Below are 20,667 nucleotides of genomic sequence, written 5' to 3' on the forward strand. Positions count from 1 at the left end.
GCTATTTATGCCCTGGTGTGTATGTATCCATGTGTGTAAATGAATGTGTAGGAAGCAGAGCAATTTGGATGAATTTTAATTTTTGGCTGCTTAGAAAACCTGCCTTTGTGACCTTGATCCTTGGATATTGCTGGATGATACATTAAGAAGAATATATCTAAGACTTGTTAAAAGCAATATTATCTCTCAAAGAGTTTTTTCTTTTCTTTTCTCATCTGCTGTCAAAAAGAAAATATTGAGGCATCATTGTATTTAAACATATTTTTTAATAATTTAGCTTACTTTCCTTTGGAGTGGGTCTCTAAACTAGTCATGGAATAACACATTCATAGAAATTTCCTGCAAACCTTCCCATTGAACACTTACATGACTACAGTTGATTTTGGTGAACACTTGCAGCCAGTTTCTACAAGGTTCCAGGTTTTAGGTGAAGGCATATTCTATAGGTATTATCTTATTTAATCTCAAATCAGCCTCTGTGAATCATGCTGCTTTATCTGATACAGGAGAAAAGAAGCTGACCAGGGTATAATTTGCTCACAGAGGAGCACAGCAAATGTCAAGGCTGGAGTTGAACCTGGCTCTTCTCGCCTTCAAAGCCAGACTCAAATGTCTCTCCATGACAGTGGAAAGACTCCATGGAACACATTAAAATCCCACATTGGCCATACCAAATGCAACCTGACATCTCTTACAGATGTTGCTAATTTCAACTTACAGAATGTAGCCCAGAGTTTGCTAAATTCAATTTACAGAATATAACCAAGAGGTCAAAAATAAAGACAAATATCATTTCACAATTGTTTATTATATTCCCTGCTGAGTATGGATACCACAGTTAATCTTCCTACCATCCTTTGAGGAGAACGTCATCCTTGTTTTATGGCTGGAGTAGCTAAGGGTTAAGGAGGTGAAATGATTTGCCTAAAGCCATATGTCCAGTAAGAGGGAGAGCCAGGATTTGGAACTTGAGAACCTGACTGCTAAGAATCTTACCGTCTCCCAAGAAGAGGAAAACTGTTCAAAATCATCCAACTTTGATAGCACACCTATGAGAATCATTCAGGTCTACTTGGTTGTTGAGACCCTCACTAAACTGCTCTTTGCTTTCATTTAGAGATGGGGATCATATCTTTGACAATGGATTTTTAACTGGGAGCAAATAAGAAGTAGATGATTAGAGGAGTGGAGGGTTGGGAGCAGAGCATCTTCAGTGGTGGGCCCTCTGACTCCTGAAGACAGTAACTGGCTGATTGTGAGGGAGGCGCTTGAGTGCCCCTGCAGTAGGAGAGTATTTGGAATAGAGGCAAGAGGTCTTCAGAATTACGTTGTCCCTAAACACATTAGTCTATTTTCAAACATGGTACAAGATTGAAGCTCTTAAATTTGACTAGTAGAAAAGAAGGGGACAAATTATCAACATATGCTCAGTGGGTGCTGTTTAAAAATCCCAGGAAGTTTGTCATTTTTTGAAACATTTATGTCTAAATAGTAATTATTTTTCTTTTAAATTTTGTCTTATAAAAATGTTTTAGTGTAAGTTCTTCAGAAAGAAATCAGATGGCACATCTCTCTCTTTGAGAACATTAGATAAATATGGTATTACTCCTTTGTTTTTCGAAACATCACCCATTTCAGAGAATTGTTACTTTCTGAATGTATATCCAGGTGTGAGGGTCAATACAATGTAAAAATTTTTTCCTCTCAAAGGATTTATAATCTTTGTCAGATATTCCAGTTCTTGGTAAATTAGTATTTGGTGTCTAGAAGAAATCTTTTTTCCCCCTATTTTTTTTCTGAATATTAGATTTGTACATACTTATGGTAGAAATTTTTGAATGTATAGAAAACTATAGCAAAAGCATAAGAAAAAGAAGTTATAAAAGTGAACTACACATATTCACTATTCGCATTTTGAAATATCTCAGTGCGAAGAATATAAACTTACCCAAACTAACAGTTGTTTTATTAGCCAAGTTCTAGACTGTTGCTAAACTAAACCAAACTGACCATTTGCCGTGCAGTGCACTAATGAGGTTCATCCTGCCTCCCAAATGATACCCTCTTCTCTGTTTCTCCCCTGGTGGCACTTAAATTGCTCTTGGTCATGTTAGTCAATGGTAATGTTGATGTTAAAAAATCTATGAAACTAAAGAAAATAACTGCAACTAACTTTCATTTGATTTATACATTAACGGTATAAATTGGGGTAGGGAAAAAATATTCTCCCTGCACCTGGAAGGCAAAAATGATATTTTGGCACTTTTTGGGGTTTGTTTATGTTACTTAGAAAAATCGAGATTGAGAAATCATTATTTAGATATTGAGGTGTGAGGGGTACCATTTGACTGAGAAAATTATGTACCTGAATCATAAAACTGTTTAGACTTCATTCAGCTATTTTGCCAATGAGTACCCAGAGCTAGAGAGTAAATCAATATTTCATTTATAATTAAAATCTCTTGGTCTGGTTTTTTTGGAATTGTTTTTCACAGTACTGAACAGATTTCCCAAGGAGAAACAGAAAAAGACATTTGTCCCAGTCTCTAATAAGGCTACATGTTTAGAATGTTCTCTGGCATTAACGGTCTTGGAGAACATGACACTTTATGAAATATAAACTCCGCATTTTACAGCGAAGGCAAAAGAAGCCTGGAGAGGTTAGGTGTTTTTCTAATAAATATGCAGAACATGTTCTGGAATAATTCAAAATTTTGTGTTAAAGAAGCTCAATATAGGTTCAGAGAAAATTTTGAGTAGAGTCTAAATGAACTGATAAAAACCTATAGGATTGGATATTCTAGTTTCAATAGATGGCTGAAAATGTTTTTATGTAAAAAAAAAGTATGCTAGGTTTCCATTCATTGTAGGAACATTTTATTTCTTTTGTCTTTGCCCAGCGATGCACTGCTAAATGTTTAACAAGCTCCTTAGAAAAAGAAAATATGTTCAAATGTTTATTTTATGACAAACTTTAAGTGTATTGACATTATTATCAATTTCTCCATCACTTTCCTAAATTCAGAAAATCAAAACACTAAAACAGCCCTGATTTGCAGTAGTTGAGGATTTCCGTGGTGTAAATACTATCATCACTACTGATTTCAAGCTACCAACCAGTGGTCACACACTGCTCAGTTGAAAAGAGATAGACATATCCTTCTGTAGTATTAGACTATACAGATATAATAAACCCAGAGGCTTCAAGATGTAAATAATAGTAAAAGGAGTAAAATAATTGGGAAGTGATGAGTTTTGAGTATGTTACTTTTGTTCTTAATAGGATGTATTTGTGAGTTATATATTTAATGTTCAAAAATGCCTGTGTTTAACAACTGTTTCAGAAACTTTCTAAAGTTTTTACAATTGAGTTTTGCTAGCCTTTGTGAACCAAACTAGTTTTAGCTGTCACTGCCTATGTTTTTGGAGAGAGGGGGTTGGGGGGTAGGGGAGGGACAAAAACAAAATACAAAAAAAACAAAACAAAACAAAAAAACAAAAACCAACCACAAAAAACCTATACCATTCATATGTGTCACATACTATATACGTCATATTTAGCATTTGTGAGGTGTCAATATTATATGTGTGTTTTTAGAAGTAAACCACCAAATCAGTGTTTCTCAAATTTTAATGTGCATGTAAATTACTGGGGGATCTTGTTCAAATGCAGATTCTGATTTAGTAGGTCTAAGATCCTGTATTTCTAATGTTACTCTCAGGTGCTGCTGGTCCATAGACCATACTTTGAATAGCAAAGTCCCCGACTAATTTCTTAGAGCCTTACTATAAAAGAGTCAGTATACATCTAAGTCTCTACAGAGAGATATAGATATAGATATAGATATAGATATAGATGATACATAATGTGTGTGTGTGTAATATAATGCAGGCTCCTCCATCTGCTCAAAACAGGAGAGTATGTAATTCTGTAGAGAAGACAGGAAGAAAATAAGAATTAGAGGAATTGGAGATGGCCCTAGTGGAGGAGGTGAACTGCCTCTGAGGATAAGTAGGATACAAAAACTCAGGAAAGAATTAGAAAATCAAATTTAAAGGCTTGAAGTCAAGTATTATCAATCCCAGTATTTAAAAAAAAAAAAAGTTTAAAGAATCTGAAATCGGTTCAAGCCCTATGAGATTTTAGGACATAGGGAGAATACATATACCTTGAATTTCAACCAGGGACATTTAAAATTAATCCTGTAAGCATTTATAGGAACATAAGCCATTATTAAAAAAAAAAAAAAAAATATATATATATATATATATATATATATATATATATATCATGCTCTAGGAAGTTTAATCTGGTGCTATCCAAACTGGAGACAAATCAAGTCGGGTCCAGAGTGGTGGTTTGTCATAAGCCAAGAGTAAAGGATAAATGCTTGTGCCAGGGAGTGGGAGAGTCCAGAGAGAACCCGGTCTTGGGTATGAATAACAAGAATTCTGACATGCTACACCACAGTGATGGAGAGCACAATGGTGCAGTTGATTAACAGTTCTGGGAGAAGAAGCCAGTCTCTTTTCTTTTTCTTTTTTTTTTAAGTTGAGAATAAGGTGGAAGACATTAACTATGCTTATTTATTAATCTATTTTTCTCAAAGGTAAAGTGATTCAAAGGCATACCTCACAATAGGATTAGTAACACAAAAATCGGGAAATTCATAAACTCCTAAACTCTTGAGAAATCTTCTGTATGCTGGCTTTTTGTCTTTGACCACAAGACACAGGGCTTAGAAGCAAACACAGCGATGAGCTGCAGCTTCAGCCTGGAGCTGAGGATACTTACTTCTAATCATTTCATTATTTATATTGTTTTTATTCTTAACAATCAGACCGTAAGTCTTTCCCAAGAGTAATCTGGGGATGAAAACAGATGGTGATAAACTTTCATGAAAAGCAGTCATCCTGAGCGCAAGGTTCAGGAAGGTGTGGCCAGACTAATCCAGGAAAAGGCAACACGAGAACTTACTGGAAGGTGGACAAGAAATGTATGGTTTAAATGCTTATATAAAAAGCATTCTGCAAATAGTGGGAGACGTGGAAGATGACACTTCATGGGCAGTTCCCAAGAAAAGTGTTTGAATTGTGAAGGAAAAGAGTAAAGAACTTCAGCCTGAAGAATTTAAGGTATCATCGGGGAATCTGACCATTGTAAAGAAATTAGAGATCTGGCCTTAGGGTGTTAGGATGATTTAAAATTATGATAGCAACTCTGATTGAATATTGAGGGAGTCTGTGTTCATAGGTGATTCAGCAAACAGACAAAGAAGGGACCCAAAGGAGAAAACATAAGAAATGGTGGAACAATTCATGGGAAGTATGCTGATGGTTGAGTAAGGGTTTGGAGGCAGAGCTTCTCTTTACCCTCTGGCCAGAAGAAGGAATTCAGTTAAATAAATCCACTGTCATCAAATCCATTCCTTTAAATTCAGTCTAATTTGCATGGGAATTTCTAATTCTTGCAAAATCAGGTCAGTTATTCTTAATTTAAAATACAAGTTGTCCTAAATTAATACACTATCTCAGTGCATTAGAAACACGAATGTGCTCTACTTATTAAGTGAATCTCAGAGAGAATACTTAATGAAAAAATTCCAGACAATTTGAATGACCTTAAATGACCCATCGGGATAGTTAAAAGGCCCTATTCCATATGCATATCAAAAGTCCTTCAATAAAACAGCATCACATGCCAGAGGTTTAACTTTCCACGGCTTGAGGCAGTCCAGCCAAAACAATAACCTCTAATAGCTTTTTTGGATTTGTGACAATGCATTATTAAAACATTGAGAATTCCAAAGAACCATTACTTTCATTTCCTTTTTTAATCCACCATCAATGACCAAAGGTTATTTGACTTTATAGTTACTTTGTATATCTTATAGTATGATCAGCATTTCCTTAAGGGCAAACTTCAGAAGATTCAGAGGTTAAATTTAGCCAGGTTGTTAGGATATGAAAAGCATCTCAATTTTCTAGGATATGTAAATTGAATTTCATGAAATTTTCCCCAAAGCCATTTCCTTCCCCCAGTCCTGTTTTCTACAAAGTATCTTTCTTAATGCAGAAACATTATTCTATCTCCATGTTCCTCTCCTCAATTTCCAACCAATCCCCGAAGGTAAACTCTTATTAAGAAATTCTAGTTCTTTACCTGCCTACCGATAATGTTGAACTTCACTAGCCATACAACCTTGATAAAAGTTAAAGCAATCAAAATTTTGCTTATTTTCTAAGGAAATCTATACGGCTCTAAAGATGTAAATTCCTAACTGAGACAACCATTTCTGATAGTCTGAGACATTTTTAAATTTTAGAAAATGATTTTCTGAAAGACATATCCTTTTTAAGACTACTTTTCTTCAACAGACATTATTGAATATCTACTATGTAATAACAATGAAATAGTTTGTCATAAAAACCATATGTAAATACAATATGTAAATATGGTAAAAACCATATGTAAATACCCTATGTAAAACCAATGACAGTGGTTTTTGGGAAGAGTGGGTACAAAAAGTTCTAGAAATTAAATAAATGTAACATCTTTTTTCTAAGGCACAATAAACTCACACTAGGAAAAATAGAAAAGTATATGAAAATTTTAATATAAAACAAATTGTACTGTTAAAATTGGAGGCATAATGAGAACACGGAGTGAGAAAGATGGAGGTCAACCAGGTGAGTCTGAAGAATGTTTTTTTTTCTTCTTCTTTTCCTTTTTCTTTTTCTCCCCTCCCCCCCAGGAATGTTTCTTAAGTGAAAAAGGTCATTTGAGATAGCCCTTGGAGAAATGTATACTTCCACTAGGATGGGTACATTTCATTCAAGATGGACTTGCAGGGGAGAGAGTGTGGAGCAATATTGAGGAAGAATAATGCAGGGTTTATAAAAGGAGAAGTGGTTTGCATGATTGATATAGGATATATTGTGAGGATGTGCATGACAAAGTTGCCTGAGGGAGTATCAAAGAGGATCTTGAATGCAAAACTGAAAAAAAATGGCAGGATAGGTCCCCTGAAGATATTTAAGCAGGAGAATTACATTTACAGGGTTGTGTTTGAGATGACTTAAAACTTGTTCAGTGTAACTAGAATAACAAAAAGACAATTTGTTTTTTGTCTTATATAATTTTTTAAAATTTATTTATTTGACAGACAGAGATCACAAGTAGGCAGAGAGGCAGGCAGAGAGAGGGGGAAGCAGGCTCCCTGTTGAGCAGAGTGCCCGATGCAGGGCTCGATCCCAGGACTCTGGGATCATGACCTGAGCCTAAAGCTGAGGCTTAAACCCACTGAGCCATCCAGATGCCCCTTGTCTTATATAATTAATTGATTTTTTGAATTAGAAAAAAGTTTTTAAAATGTTACTATAATTTATCTCAATACCATGATCTAGGTAATAAGATTCAGCTTTAGCTATCTTAAATTTATAGTAAACAGCCCTGACCCTCCTGCTTGTTTATAACTTCTTTGTTTGACATAAGGCCCGCTACAGTTCAACAAGAGACCCTCGTGTCTTCCTTAATTGGACATCTCTTTGAAATTTCAGAATGACTCTTAATTCAGGTACCCTGAAATCCAAGGGAGACATAACAGAAAAATTGGATGACTACTGATCTCTGGTTTTTCTTTCTTTAACAACGCCTTTTCTCCTGAAAAATAGGTCAATTAAAAGTCTTGCCTTATAAAATCAATCTCTCAAGAAGCAATCAGATTAGCTGTGTACTTTGTTTTTATCAACCATCAAAACTCTTCGTTAAATTGGTAAATTATGATTATTAATTTTTTTCTCTAATTAGTTATTGTCAGTTCATCCAGTACCAGTTTTGGAATGCTAAAGCTGGTGATATCCTAATAAAGAACTGAAAGGATTAAAAACAAGAACAGACAGATTTGTGGGGCCAATTATAACTTTTAAATTTTTCACCCTCACCTGACTGGTTTAAATTAATAGTGTTGACTTATGAGCCACCTCACTCCCTTAAGCAATGATAGGAAGGAGTATTTCTCAACATTTTAAAAATCACTAAATATTGCATGTATTGGAAACCAAATATATAAAATAGACAAGGTTTGTGATCTTCTGGTTCAGATTGACCCTTTGGGAGTCAAGGTATGTTAGACATTTATTTATTATTTCTTCAATAAGTATTTTTCATTCTTACTTTTGTCAAACATCATGCTAAATGCTGGAGACAAGAATGAGGCAAACACAGAGGCGTCGCAGTTTGTGATTTAGTTGGGTGGTGAGACATCAACATGACAACAAATGTACATGCACGCATGTGTACACACACACACAGAGATACAGTGGTAACAGTAGTAATCGATAAAAAGCCCGACACATAGAATTATGAGAGAGTGTAATGAGTGTAAAATTGAATAGAGCAGTTGTATACAAAAATCTCTTACCCTTATAAGGGAAGCATGATGCTAATTCCAATTCCATTGTATTCTATTCCTTTAGAATGAAATTCTGGTAGTGACCTACTAAGTCAAGTTCAAAACTCTAGCATCACTACCTGCAATTTGACAGAAAAAGAGTCATTAAGGTTTTCTTTCTCAATGACAAAGCATCTTTCTATCTGCTTCTGCATATAAAAGTTTTGTTGGGCTGCCTATGAAGTCATTAATTGTGTGTATATGATGGCTGGTCTGAAAAGGAAGGGGGCTGAAACAGAGATCCACACCTGTACTGTGCACACTTGCTCTTCTATGCTCCCTTCTGCAGTGGCTCCTCCAGTCTTGGCCTTTGTTGCTGTCATTCTGTATCATGCCAACTATGAGACCACTTAGTATCTTTTTTCCTGCTTCACTGTGTCAGCCATAGTTAAAAGGGTCTAAAAAGAAGATGTAGCTTGCAATGATAGATAAAAGAGTTGTTTCAATAGATACATGCAGGGAAGTTTTCCTAATGGATCCAGAAAGCACCCATACACCCTTTCCTTATCCCCTTTTACTCAGATGCCAAAGAAAACAGAACCTTCCAGAATGTTGTTTTGTGTACTACACAGCCACTGTGCCTGCTCTCCTGGTTGCTACTCCTCCCCACTTTCTGGGATAGGCAGTTCTGTAGCACTGAAGGTCCCTCCTCCAGGTCTCTGAGCTGGAATCCCTCAGGTGGCTCTTGTCCCCAGCCTGCTCCACCAGAGCAAATGGCTTAGGTAAACAAATATGAAGGCTTGCTACAAATAGGGAGGACAATAGGGTTGAAATGGGAAAGGGAGATGGATGTAAACCTGAACAGAAGAAGTATGAAGGCTGTGGACTCATTATTTCAGGGATCGTCTGGACTGTTCAGGACGTCTTCAGATAGCTGGTAAATATTTCATCTTCGTCTGGAGGAGAGACTGGCTTATGTTTTCCTAACACTGGGTTGCTATGGTGTACCTGTGTGAATCTTCTGCATTGGTAATTTATATGCAGATGAGTATTGTGAAAATCTGTCATTTATTTTTAATTGTTTAAAAATGAAGTTAATCCACCATTATTCAAAATTTATGCCTGATCTGAGCAGAAACTTAAAAAGAAAAAGTGTGGCTTTTATACTTACTTCCAGAACCGTTTGCAGAACTCATAAACACTGGTCAAAATACCTTCCTTTTGTAATTATTTATAATTTTGACAAGAGCCACTCACAGAAAGGGTATGAATTATATGCAGACACACATACACAAACTTGCCATTTTAAATAATAATATAAGGGTAATAGAATACCTAAGGAGAAAATTCTCTCTAAATAAATATTTATTTAACTTAGTGCTCAAACTTTTAATTTTAAGTTTTATATGGAGAATTGAAATAATTTTATTTATGCTTGAGTCACTAAAATTGTTATGTGGAAATAATTTGATAACATAATTGCTAAATGAGGAAAAGTGTTATAGCCATTTGTCTATTTCAGGGATCGTCTGGACTGCATGGGAAAACAACTATCTTGAAAAATGTATTGTAAATTATTTTAAATGCTCACAAGTAGCAAATTCTTTCTTTCACTTAAGGCAACAGATGAATTGCAAATACATGGGGGTTGTTCGGGTTTAAATTTTTAAATAAATATATTTTTATTTTCATTTTTATTTACTTTTTTTCAGCCAATCTTATAAGATTATTATTTTGTTTAACATATAATGTATTATTTATACCAGGGGTACAGGTCTGTGAATCACCAGTCTTACACAATTCACAGCACTCACCATAGCACATTCCTTCCCCAGTGTCCATCATCCAGCCACCCTATCCCTCCCCACCCTCTCCCCTCCAGCAACCCTCGGTTTGTTTCCTGATATTAAGAGTCTCTTATGGTTTGTCTCCCTCTCTGGTTTCATCTTATTGAATGTTATTTTATTTTCCCCAGTGGAATTTTTTTTTCTTTATTTTTTTATTTTTTATTTTTAATAAACATATAATGTATTTTTATCCCTGGGGTACAGGTCTGTGAATCGCCAGGTTTACACACTTCACAACACTCACCATAGCACATACCCTCCCCAATGTCCATAACCCCAACCCCCTCTCCCTACCCACCCCCCCACCCCGGCAACCTTCAGTTTGTTTTGTGAGATTAAGAGTCACTTAGGTTTGTCTCCCTCCCAATCCCACCTTGTTTCATTTATTCTTCTCCTACCCACTTAACCCCCCACGTTGCATCTCCACTTCCTCATATCAGGGAGATCATATGATAGTTGTCTTTCTCCGATTGACTTATTTCACTAAGCATGATACCCTCTAGTTCCATCCACGTCATCGCAAATGGCAAGATTTCATTTCTTTTGATGGCTGCATAGTATTCCATCGTGTGTGTGTGTGTATACACACACACACGCCCCATCTTCTTTATCCATTCATCTGTTGATGGACATTTAGGTTCTTTCCATAGTTTGGCTATTGTAGACATTGCTGCTATAAACATTTGGGTGCACGTGCCCCTTCGTATCACTACGTTTGTATCTTTAGGGTAAATACCCAGTAGTGCAATTCCTGGGTCATAGGGTAGTTCTGTTTTCAACTTTTTGAGGAACCTCCGTGCTGTTTTCCAGAGCTTGCGTTCCCATTGAATGTTATTTTTAAAATCAAAGGGCTCACATCTACCAAGAAGTGTTTTGGGGTTGTGATTTTCAAGGAAAATATCAGAGGCTTGGGATCTCCAACTTAAGAAGCAGTGATGTTTCCTCCACCATCGTAATAAATGATCACTAAGTATTTAGAGAAATCAGCTTTTCAGCAAGGTGCTTTATGGCTGTGCATAGGGGCGGCACTGGGTGCCCACATATTCTGAGAAACTCAGAGTGTGTAAGAAGCAAACAACAATTATATGTATTTGTTCACATTGGTCTTTTTTCTTAGCTCTGTAAATGGGACAGATCCCGGAGATCTATGGAAAGGATGGGGCTCTGGTGTGCAATTTTCCAGGCTATCAGTCTCCACCGAGCAACAGTACAGAACAAGGAGCAGCACCCTTGGCCAAGGGCTCTGCTACTTGCTTCTGGGACTTCAGGCTAGTTGCTGAATAACAAGAATTCTTACATCCACTTGCATCTAGTGTCAAGATACCATTTATCATTTTACAAATCCCCATGACACCATGAAGTGGGTAAGGCAAGTATTTTCTCTCCGTTACAGACAAGGGGCCGGGGATCAGAAACTAAATGATTTACGGTAGACTTCAGCTCAGCCAGCTCCTCGGGGAAGGGGCCCTCAGGCCTAGAAGTTGGATGTACAGGTGTGATTCTCGTTACTGTTTTCTCCTCGACCTTATGTTCCCACTTCATGTTGACAAGCTTAATGTCGAATTTCCTCAGAGTTGCCACTAAGGTTAATCTCTCCTTTGAAATGCTATTTGTGAATCTTAACCGTTTGAACAGGAACTTTGGAATCAAACTTGGGTCAGCCTAGTCCAGTGGTTCTCAATGTGGGGTCCCCAACCAGCTGCTTTAGCATCACCTGGGAGCTGGCTAGAAATGAAAATTCTTGGGGCTCGTGCTAGATCTATCAAACCAGAAATCCTAAGGGTAGGGCCCATTCATTTGGGTTCTAAAAGTCCTCCGGGTGATTTCGAGGCCTTCTCAAGTTTGGGTTTACCGGTTTGGCCTATTCAGACTCAAGCTGACATACTCAGGACAATGAGGTGCTGACCATAACCATTTTAGTGACATCTCTAAGTTGGGTTTGTACCCACTTTGGTCAGCAACCTTTCCCAAAAAGCTGTTAGGTCAAAGTGGGCAAAGTGTGCAAAGGCACAGTGGACGTTTGGACTGCGTATCTCTTTGCTGATGTAGCTGTCCTGGGTCTTGTGGAACATTTAGCAGCATCCCCGACCTTTACTTGTTAGATGCCAGGAGCCATCCCTGCTGGAATGGTGACAGTCAAAAATGTCTGAAGACATTGATCAATGTCTCTCGGGGAGCAAAACTGTCCCCACTTTGGTTGGCAACCAGTGCCCAGGGCATTTGTTCTTCCTCCTCCATCTCACGGTGCCTCCCTTTGAGCAAAGTACGCAGTACCCTGACTGGAAAAGCCACCATCTTCTGAGCCTTCCTTTTGGCTATGATTTCAGGAAAAGTATATAAAGAGGAGACCCAGATTATTGAAAAATTTTGTGGCTGTGCATGAAAAATCAGTCAGGAGTGAGAGTTAGACAGTAAAGCTAAGAAAACATTGACAGCTCTTAGGCTCCTGGCAACAGTCGACTTTGAAAGAATAGCCAAGGATGGGAGCTTTGGTAGTAGATGAGCTGAAAAGAAAACTGCCAGCTATTAGCGTTTCTGTAGGACATAAATGTTCCAAGCTTTGATGCTACAGAGAATTCTCTGAAGGCCTGTGCAAACAGCACTGTGTGTAAGCCCGAACAGCAAGCACACACAGACATTGAGCCCTGCCTACTGCTGAGCTGGGCTTATAGTATTAGGTAGACATGATCTCTGCTTCCAAATGTCACTGATTTCCTCCTTGAAGACATTTGCTTCTTATAAATAACCTTTGAAATAACCTCTGAATTTATTTCTAGGCACTGCTCATTTAAATTCATTATCCTCAGTCAAAGAGATTGCAGTTACATTAAAATACAGATGAAAAAAACCCCATCAGAGCCCACTTTAAGTGAGCTGGCTGGTGACAATGCCCCCCTTCAGTCTCTGCTCTGCTATTTAGTTGCCCCCCGTCCCCTCTTTCCCTTCACCGTTCAATCTCTCTGGGTCCTCCCTTTTGAGAAAACTATATCATATCATCATGACCTCCCACCCCATGCACATGTGAGCTCCAACTTCTTCTCAGAGATCCCCACATGTATGCATTTTTGGTGGGAAGGACCTTATCAGTGATGGGAATGTTAGCCAGCAGTATGAGAGAAAAACCACTCTGGGGTCAGGGAAAACATGACCAGCACTTCTGGAACCATGGATAGACAAATTCCTCTAGTGTCATTTGGTAACTAAGGCCAGCCTCTCACTTCTGTCTCTTATGGTTTCTATGGTCTCCGATAGTCTCTGGGTGCTGAGTGGGTTTTGCCTGGCTCAACTTCCCTCTCTCTCTGGGAGGAAGAATCTTAGCATACTCTCTGCTTTATATCAAAAGTCTGTGGCTTGGCCCTGACTACAAACGTGTATTTGGGGCAGACATGATAGCAGGGGACCATGCACAGAAGTACTGGCCTTGAGGCCACTGAGGGCCCTCACAGATTCCCGTCACCTCTGCTGGATCCAAGAGCCTTTTCTTTGCTTTCTTGTAGGTAACTTTCAAACTGACCAAATACAAATGTTTAATTAGCTTGGATAGACCAGTTTCATCCCACTTTATAAGGTGACCTATAGTATTTCTGGTGATAGTTTTGAGTCGTAGGCATTTATAGATTTTTCTAGAAGTCACTTCCTCTTAGTTTCCCTCACTCTTACAAACACTACCCCACCCCACCATAGCCACACTCACAGGAACAATTCTGTAAGCAGTATTTGCAAAAATCTTTGACCATCTTTCTATATAGTGGCACACCAGGTTGTAGCATTGACAGAAACATAGCTGACATTCGCAGGACGCTTGGTATAAGAGCAAACGAAAATCCCAATGGGACCGGAAAAGAAATTTGGTCTCCACATCTGCAAAGCTATCTTTGTTCTTTCAAGATATTTTTTCTGACCCCTATCGATTGTCCATCAGGGGGTTTAAGTCAAAATTTGTGTATTTACTTTCTATAATCCTGCTGTTACTCAAAACAAAGGAATGGCAGAAAAAAAAATCTGAATTGTTCTCCCACAGAGCTGTAAGAACAAACATGTCTAGCCATCTACACTTAATGAAATCATAAGTGCCATGGAAAAGAATGATAATCCTTGGCCTTTAAAAATATAATAAACAGATTTTGTTTATTTCATTAGAGAAAAAATAATTGGACTGCTCATTTTGTAAGCCTGTCATGTCAACTTAATGGAATTTTCATTTCATCTTTCTGGTATGACTGATTTCCAAAATTTTTTGGATAGGTGGACTGCTTGCTTTGTTCCTCTTATAAGGGATACTTTTTTGGGGGCTGACTTTTGCTGGTTTCCCCAACAGTCTATAGAACTCATGAATTGTTATGAATTGAATTCCCCCATGATGGTTGCTGTGTGTGAGTTTATTAGTAGTATTGAAACAAGGACTTCCCTTAAGAAGCAACTGAAAACCACACAGTAAATAGGGAAATATGCTGCCCAGATAAGGAAATGAATGCTTTGCAGCAGAGCTTTGCTAAGAATCCAGGGGGAAGAGCAGCTCTAACTCCAACTCCAAGACTATTGATGACTAGTGACACCAACACCGAAATAAAAAGTTTCACTCACTCAGCTGCACACTTACATCGAAGTCCACATTGCACTTAAGTTTTTACAGTTGTTTTCCTCATAGATTAGAGTTTCCTCCTTTTCTTTCAAACAGGAGTTGTCTCATTCACCAGTAACCAGTAATGAATCATAAAATAAGACAATAGATTCCTATTTTATTTTCTTATTAAAAGTATGATAAATAATGTATTGCCCATTTTAAAGATGAAATGGGGACCGGTGTTGACCATGTTCTCAAATCCCCAGATTTTGTTGAGGTCAAAAAAGCAGGATGGGGTCATGCAGCCGGTATCTGGGTATGTAGATAAGCAGTTTCCTCACCTCCAAATCATGGGGTTTGAACTCACACGATGCAAAGCTTTTCAACCCTGGCTACCCATTGTAAGACCCTGGAGCACTTTTTAAACACCAGTGCCCAGTAACAAATAATAGATCTCTCTGGGGATGAATCCTGACACAACCATTATTTAAAGCTCTCCAGGTGAATCCAATGTGAAGCCAGGTTTGAAAATTGCCAACTCAGGTCCATTTCCCCAAAGGATGCCCATAGCTCTATGAGATCCTCAGCAACACAGTTTGGGAAACTAAACGGTGAAAGCTTCTTGGATGGTCACAGCACACATTTGCATGCTGTTCATCCTGGTGACCTGCAGGTAAGAAACCTGTTGAACTATCTTTAACTTGACTATTAATAATGACATAAGTTTTCTTAGAACTCTTTTAATTGACATAGTGCTCAATAGAGGGGCTTCTATTTGTCCGTGCACTTTAAGAAAACAGAGAATTAAATTCTCTTGGGACATAGGATAGCTTCTAGCTCTGAGTTTCATTTCCATTCTCTTCTGTTCCTTTCTAAACCATTCAACATGTGATGTTGTCCCAAAGGTATCCCTTTGATGACTTACAACACAAAGATTCTTGTTTGACTCCTTTAACAGCAGCACAGAAAACCTAAAATCAGTATCTTTTGAAGAAAAATGTTCAAAGCATCTCCATGGATAGCGCTTTGGAGCATTGATCTCCGATGCTTGTTGTTAAATGAGGGGAGAGATAAATTTCAAGGAAGACTGGGGATTTACCATGTAGATGTAAATACATCTCCTTGACTTTCTTTGTAAATTAAATTTTGTAAGTAGTACCTACTGTTCTATAGTGAAGTCTGCTGGGTGAAAGAAATGTCAAGTAGACAAAGGAAGGCTTGTTGCTTGGATTTGATAATCCCAAACCAGGATTACCTATCCAGAGACTTAAAGGGGAGTTTATGCAGGGTTTACTCTGTCAGGCCAGTATGGGAGCTGATAGGACACAGGTAACCAATTATGTAAATTAAAATCCTGTTATTCCTTTGTCTTCTCTTAAATTTGTACTTGCCAACCTTTGTCCTAAAGTTCACTGTCAGCTAAAATAACCTTGAATACATCTAAATACTTGCCTAATGAGTCACATGATGTGTTACTGTTAAGAGGTGTGGAGTCTCAAATTTGCCTACCTGGAACAACACTCTTTTGACTGCTTTTATTTGTTTGGTCCATTATTTAACCACTACTTTTTGAAAGTATTCATGTTCTAAGTAATGCACAAGATGCTGGGATCAGAGTGAAGATCAAGATGGACAAGTCTGAGAGTCTTTGAATGTGATCCAGTACATCCAACATCCTTTCTAATGATGCCCAAAGAATTCTTAACACAGAACTTTAAAGACCAAAGAAAGAAGTTTTAAATAAAATTGCTACACTACAGAAGGAATACTGAATAATTTATTGCCTATAGCATAATTATATAAGCAACAGTAACATATTCTATAACATTTAATGAAAAGATCAGATTTCAATCAACTTGCTCTCCAAAGAGCTAGAGAAGTCCTTAGCTAGGCTATGGTCATAGGAAATGTCCCATTGTCAATTATACCCATATCTGCTTCTTTAGGTATCCCGGTCCTACCCTCCTTTACTATGAACACATCTTATTTTGTGTTGAACACCATCACTACACCTGTCCGTATTAAAACATTTTCTTTTTTTTGGTTATGGATTTTAACTCAGTTCCTTAAGTGTCTGAGTTTGTAATTTCTTGAAATTCATACTTAATTATAGAATCAGCACTAAATGTATTTCTATAGTTTTTATTACAATTATTTGTCTTTGGTAGGAACTTAGTAAATTTCTCTGTTGTCCAGTGCATATACTGCAAAGTTGTCTGCTACAGATGGCTTCTCTCCAGTGGTTTGACTGGGGTTCTTTATCATGAAGTTAGTGATGCTTCAAGTCATGAGAGATGCTGATGGCTTCAACTTCTGGCAGGAGACAGTTCCAGTCACGTATGGTCTCAGAAATTCTCCTCTTTTCTATGAAATTCATAGATTCTATGTCACTTCCTCTACAGCAACAAAAGATTTTGCAGGCTACAAAAGTTCATGATTTAACCATTTACTCTATTTTTATTATACATTGTAAGCATATTCTCAAGTAGTAAAAATTGAGAGGGCACCTGGGTGGCTCAGTGGGTTAAGCCGCTGCCTTTGGCTCAGGTCATGATCTCAGGGTCCTGGGATCAAGTCCCACATCAGGCTCTCTGCTCAGCAGGAAGCCTGCTTCCCTCTCTCTCTCTCTCTGCCTGCCTCTCTGCCTGCTTGTGATCTCTGTCTGTCAAATAAATAAATAAAATCTTAAAAAAAAAAATTGGGAAAGCTTGGGATGCCTGGGTGACTCAGTTGGTTAGGCGTTTGTCTTCAACTCAGGTCATGATCCGAGGATCCTGGGATTGAGCCTCGCCTTGGGCTCCCCACTCAGATTGGGGGTGTGCTCCTCCCTCGATCAGTTCATGCTTTCTCTCAATCTCTCTCAAATAAATAAATAAAATCTTTAAAAAAAATTGGGAAAGCTCTAACTTGTCTGGTTGTGGTAAAGGACATGATGGACAGAAATAGTGGAGAAGGTAGTGGTATGGACTAAAAAGATTTGGGTTGACTCTAGGGCCTGTGTGGAGCAGGTAAATGGCAGTGTATGTCCCTGAGTAGTTAAGCCAGGAGAAGGTGCATGTGCCCATCACGTGTTGGCTGGTTCATGGTGCAAAGGCCTGGTGGGTGATAGGAAGAGTAATGTCCCTATGATGCCCACAGGTTACAGTGACTATTCCTCTGCTTATGATTTTGAGAAATACCTATGTCAAGGTCATCAGAGGCAATGCTGTTTTAACCAGGCCATCTTGTCCAGCATATCTATATTCTAAGATTCTGTACTTGGAATTATTTTTTTTTTCCTTAAAAAAAAAAAAAAATCCCCATGTTCCATGAGTTTTAAAACTATGCATAAGGTCTGGGGATAGGCAGGCCTGGTTCAAAACCAACTTAGTTTCCATCTGTGAGGCCTTGGACAAGTAACTTAGACTCCCTACAAGTCATCTTTCCATCTTCAAAACAGGGACAATAATAGTCCCTCATTCATAGGGCTGTTTGTATAGGATAGTGCCTTAAACATAGATAGTTATAATTTTATTATTACTATCACTATTATTATGAGTAACTTAATCCATTCACTATGCCAACTCATTAAGTGAAGTATCTGGGATCTTTAATCCTCAGTTCAACTATAAGCCATGCAGCATGATACAAAGATGCAGACTGTCATAGAAGTGGAACATTCTGGAACTGAGTCTACTGGTCAATTTACCATTCAGGTTGTGTTCTTTTATTCATAAAGTGGGTATAAAGAATCACACTATACAAGGGCATTGTGATGAAGATATCACTTGAAAAATACAGGTATTTTGTATAAGATTCTGATAATTTAGATGTTTACTTCCACAATGCATCCTGTCAACTTCCTTGGTGTGGTGTGAAGTAGGGACTTCCACCATAAGCATATTTTTATAGGAACTTTTCTGTTTTGTTTTGAAGCGTGTTTAAAATCCATTCATCAAATATGTATTGGTAAAGAGTGAGGGCACCAGTGCTGGTGTCAGGAAAAATCACAGGCTGGTGCAGGGCCATGAACGAGGAGCTGCAGAGTGATGACTGCTTATGGTCGTGTTCATCTAACATGTACAGTGTGGGTGACAGAAAAATAATGGGAGATTTATACAAAGATGTGGATTTTCATACTTTCTCAAAACAACAGGTAAGGTTGTTTTCCTGAGAGCAGATTCACTCCAGCGTAAGTCCTCGAGATCTCACTTTGGCTTTAGTGCAGGACACTTCCAACGGGTCTATCCCTCTCTTGTTCCCGTTCCCCAACCGCAAGTGTCATTTTGTTGTTGTTGTTGTTGTTAAAGATTTTATTTATTTATTTGTTAGAGTGAGAGAAAAAGCACAGGCAGGCAGAGTGGCAGGCAGAGGCAGAGGGAGAAGCAGGCTCCCCACGGAGCAAGGAGTCTGATGTGGGACTTGATCCCAGGACTCTGGGATCATGACCTGAGGTGAAGGCAGCTGATTAATGGACTGAGCCACCCAGGTGTCCCCCCAACTCCTTTTATTAACTCAGAACTTAGTTCACACCATATCGTGTAACTCTTCTGTTCACAATGGTGTAGAATTTAAATAACTGCCTTTATTGGGAAAAAAGAAACACCTTCATTTGTGGCATTTGCTGGTTCCCCCCATGTAAATATTTCCACTGTGGCTGACCTCAAGCTATCCCCGTAAAGTCACTTTGGAGTTGGAAAGATATGCATATAGGAGGCTCTGCCAAGCCAGTGTCATTGGGTCCAGCATGAACTAGAAAGCTCCCAATGACTTCCCAAGCCACTCAAAGCAAGCTCATAGTATGGCCATAAATCAAGCTCACATTTCCAGTTGCCTCTCTAATCTTACTTCCAATGCTTCTCTTTAGTTTAATTCCTTGTTATTGTTATTTAATTTGTAAAATGGAGGTGTATTTGCAGCAACACATCACATAAAATGTATGATAACATTCAGTACTCTTCAGAAGAAAAAACAGTTTATAAATCCAAGTTGGTGGGAACACAGGCAGTTCCCCTAATGTGAGGGAATGTGACCCATAGGTCATCGACTTTCATTGAGCTGGACATATTACTCATTGACTGTGTCTCCCCACAAAACTGGATGTGAACCAAAGTTTCTGTCACCTGATTTACTGTGAATAGTCTCTAGCTCTGCAGGGAAATGGGAAGTACTAGTTTGCTTGACTTTGAGAGTGACTTGAAAAGGCAAGAATGAATCAGTTGCCATAATGCATTCGGTCACATCAAATCCTGCCCATCGTGTGAATTCAGTCACTAATGCTTTACTCAGAGGTGACCAGTTCTGCTGGATTTCTCTTCTTGTCCCAATTAGCCATTCCTTTCTGCTTCAGAGCCTGCTTCTGTCTTATGAAGGAAGAGATCAGATATCAAGATATAAAATTCCATTCCTTCCAGAAAACTGGGTCCTACAGAGAGTAAAAGAGGTTTGCAAGAAATGATTTGCAAATAGGCATTCCACATGTATTTGTCAAGGTATGAATTTGTTGTTTTGCTTTATTCTGAAATTGGTGGTATTGTCTAAGGGAATATTATTTTCTATTCCTCTTCATTATGCTTTGAGGAGGTTGAGGTGGAGTGGGAAGAAGGGTGGAATAGTTTGATTTCTGTTTGTAGAGCTTGCGTACACAATGCAATTGCATTTTCACCTCCATCCTTACGGGACAGTCCTCTTTGCCTGGATTTTACAAAGATGTTCAATGTAACACAAAAGAAAACTATGGAACTTATTTACATCTGTATTTCTTATACTATTATTAGTAAAAACTAATAATACCAACCAAAAACAATGCAATAACTTCATCTAAATTCATTAAGGTTGGTCAAAAAAATTCAAAGCACTGTATTGATTATCATGCAGAATTCAA

General features: G+C 38.1%; 1 protein-coding gene across 2 annotated transcripts in view; it reads left to right on the forward strand.

Moving 5' to 3' along the window:
* NYAP2 (neuronal tyrosine-phosphorylated phosphoinositide-3-kinase adaptor 2) overlaps window positions 1-20,667 on the forward strand; it is a 256,433-nt gene that overhangs the window by 69,148 nt on the left and 166,618 nt on the right. Inside the window, exon 1 of one of the 2 annotated variants that reach the window (XM_045078796.1) lies at window positions 20,021-20,275. The exons of the other annotated variant lie outside the window; for it this stretch is intronic. Within the exon in view, the coding sequence (XP_044934731.1) occupies window positions 20,262-20,275 (14 nt within the window). The 5' untranslated portion in view covers window positions 20,021-20,261. Of the gene's footprint in view, window positions 1-20,020; window positions 20,276-20,667 lie in introns of those variants that run through there. 2 annotated transcript variants of the gene reach the window in all.

This window comes from Mustela putorius, unplaced genomic scaffold (assembly GCF_011764305.1).
Source record: "Mustela putorius furo isolate JIRA1106 unplaced genomic scaffold, ASM1176430v1.1 tig00000275_pilon_pilon_pilon, whole genome shotgun sequence".
NCBI lineage: Eukaryota > Metazoa > Chordata > Mammalia > Carnivora > Mustelidae > Mustela > Mustela putorius.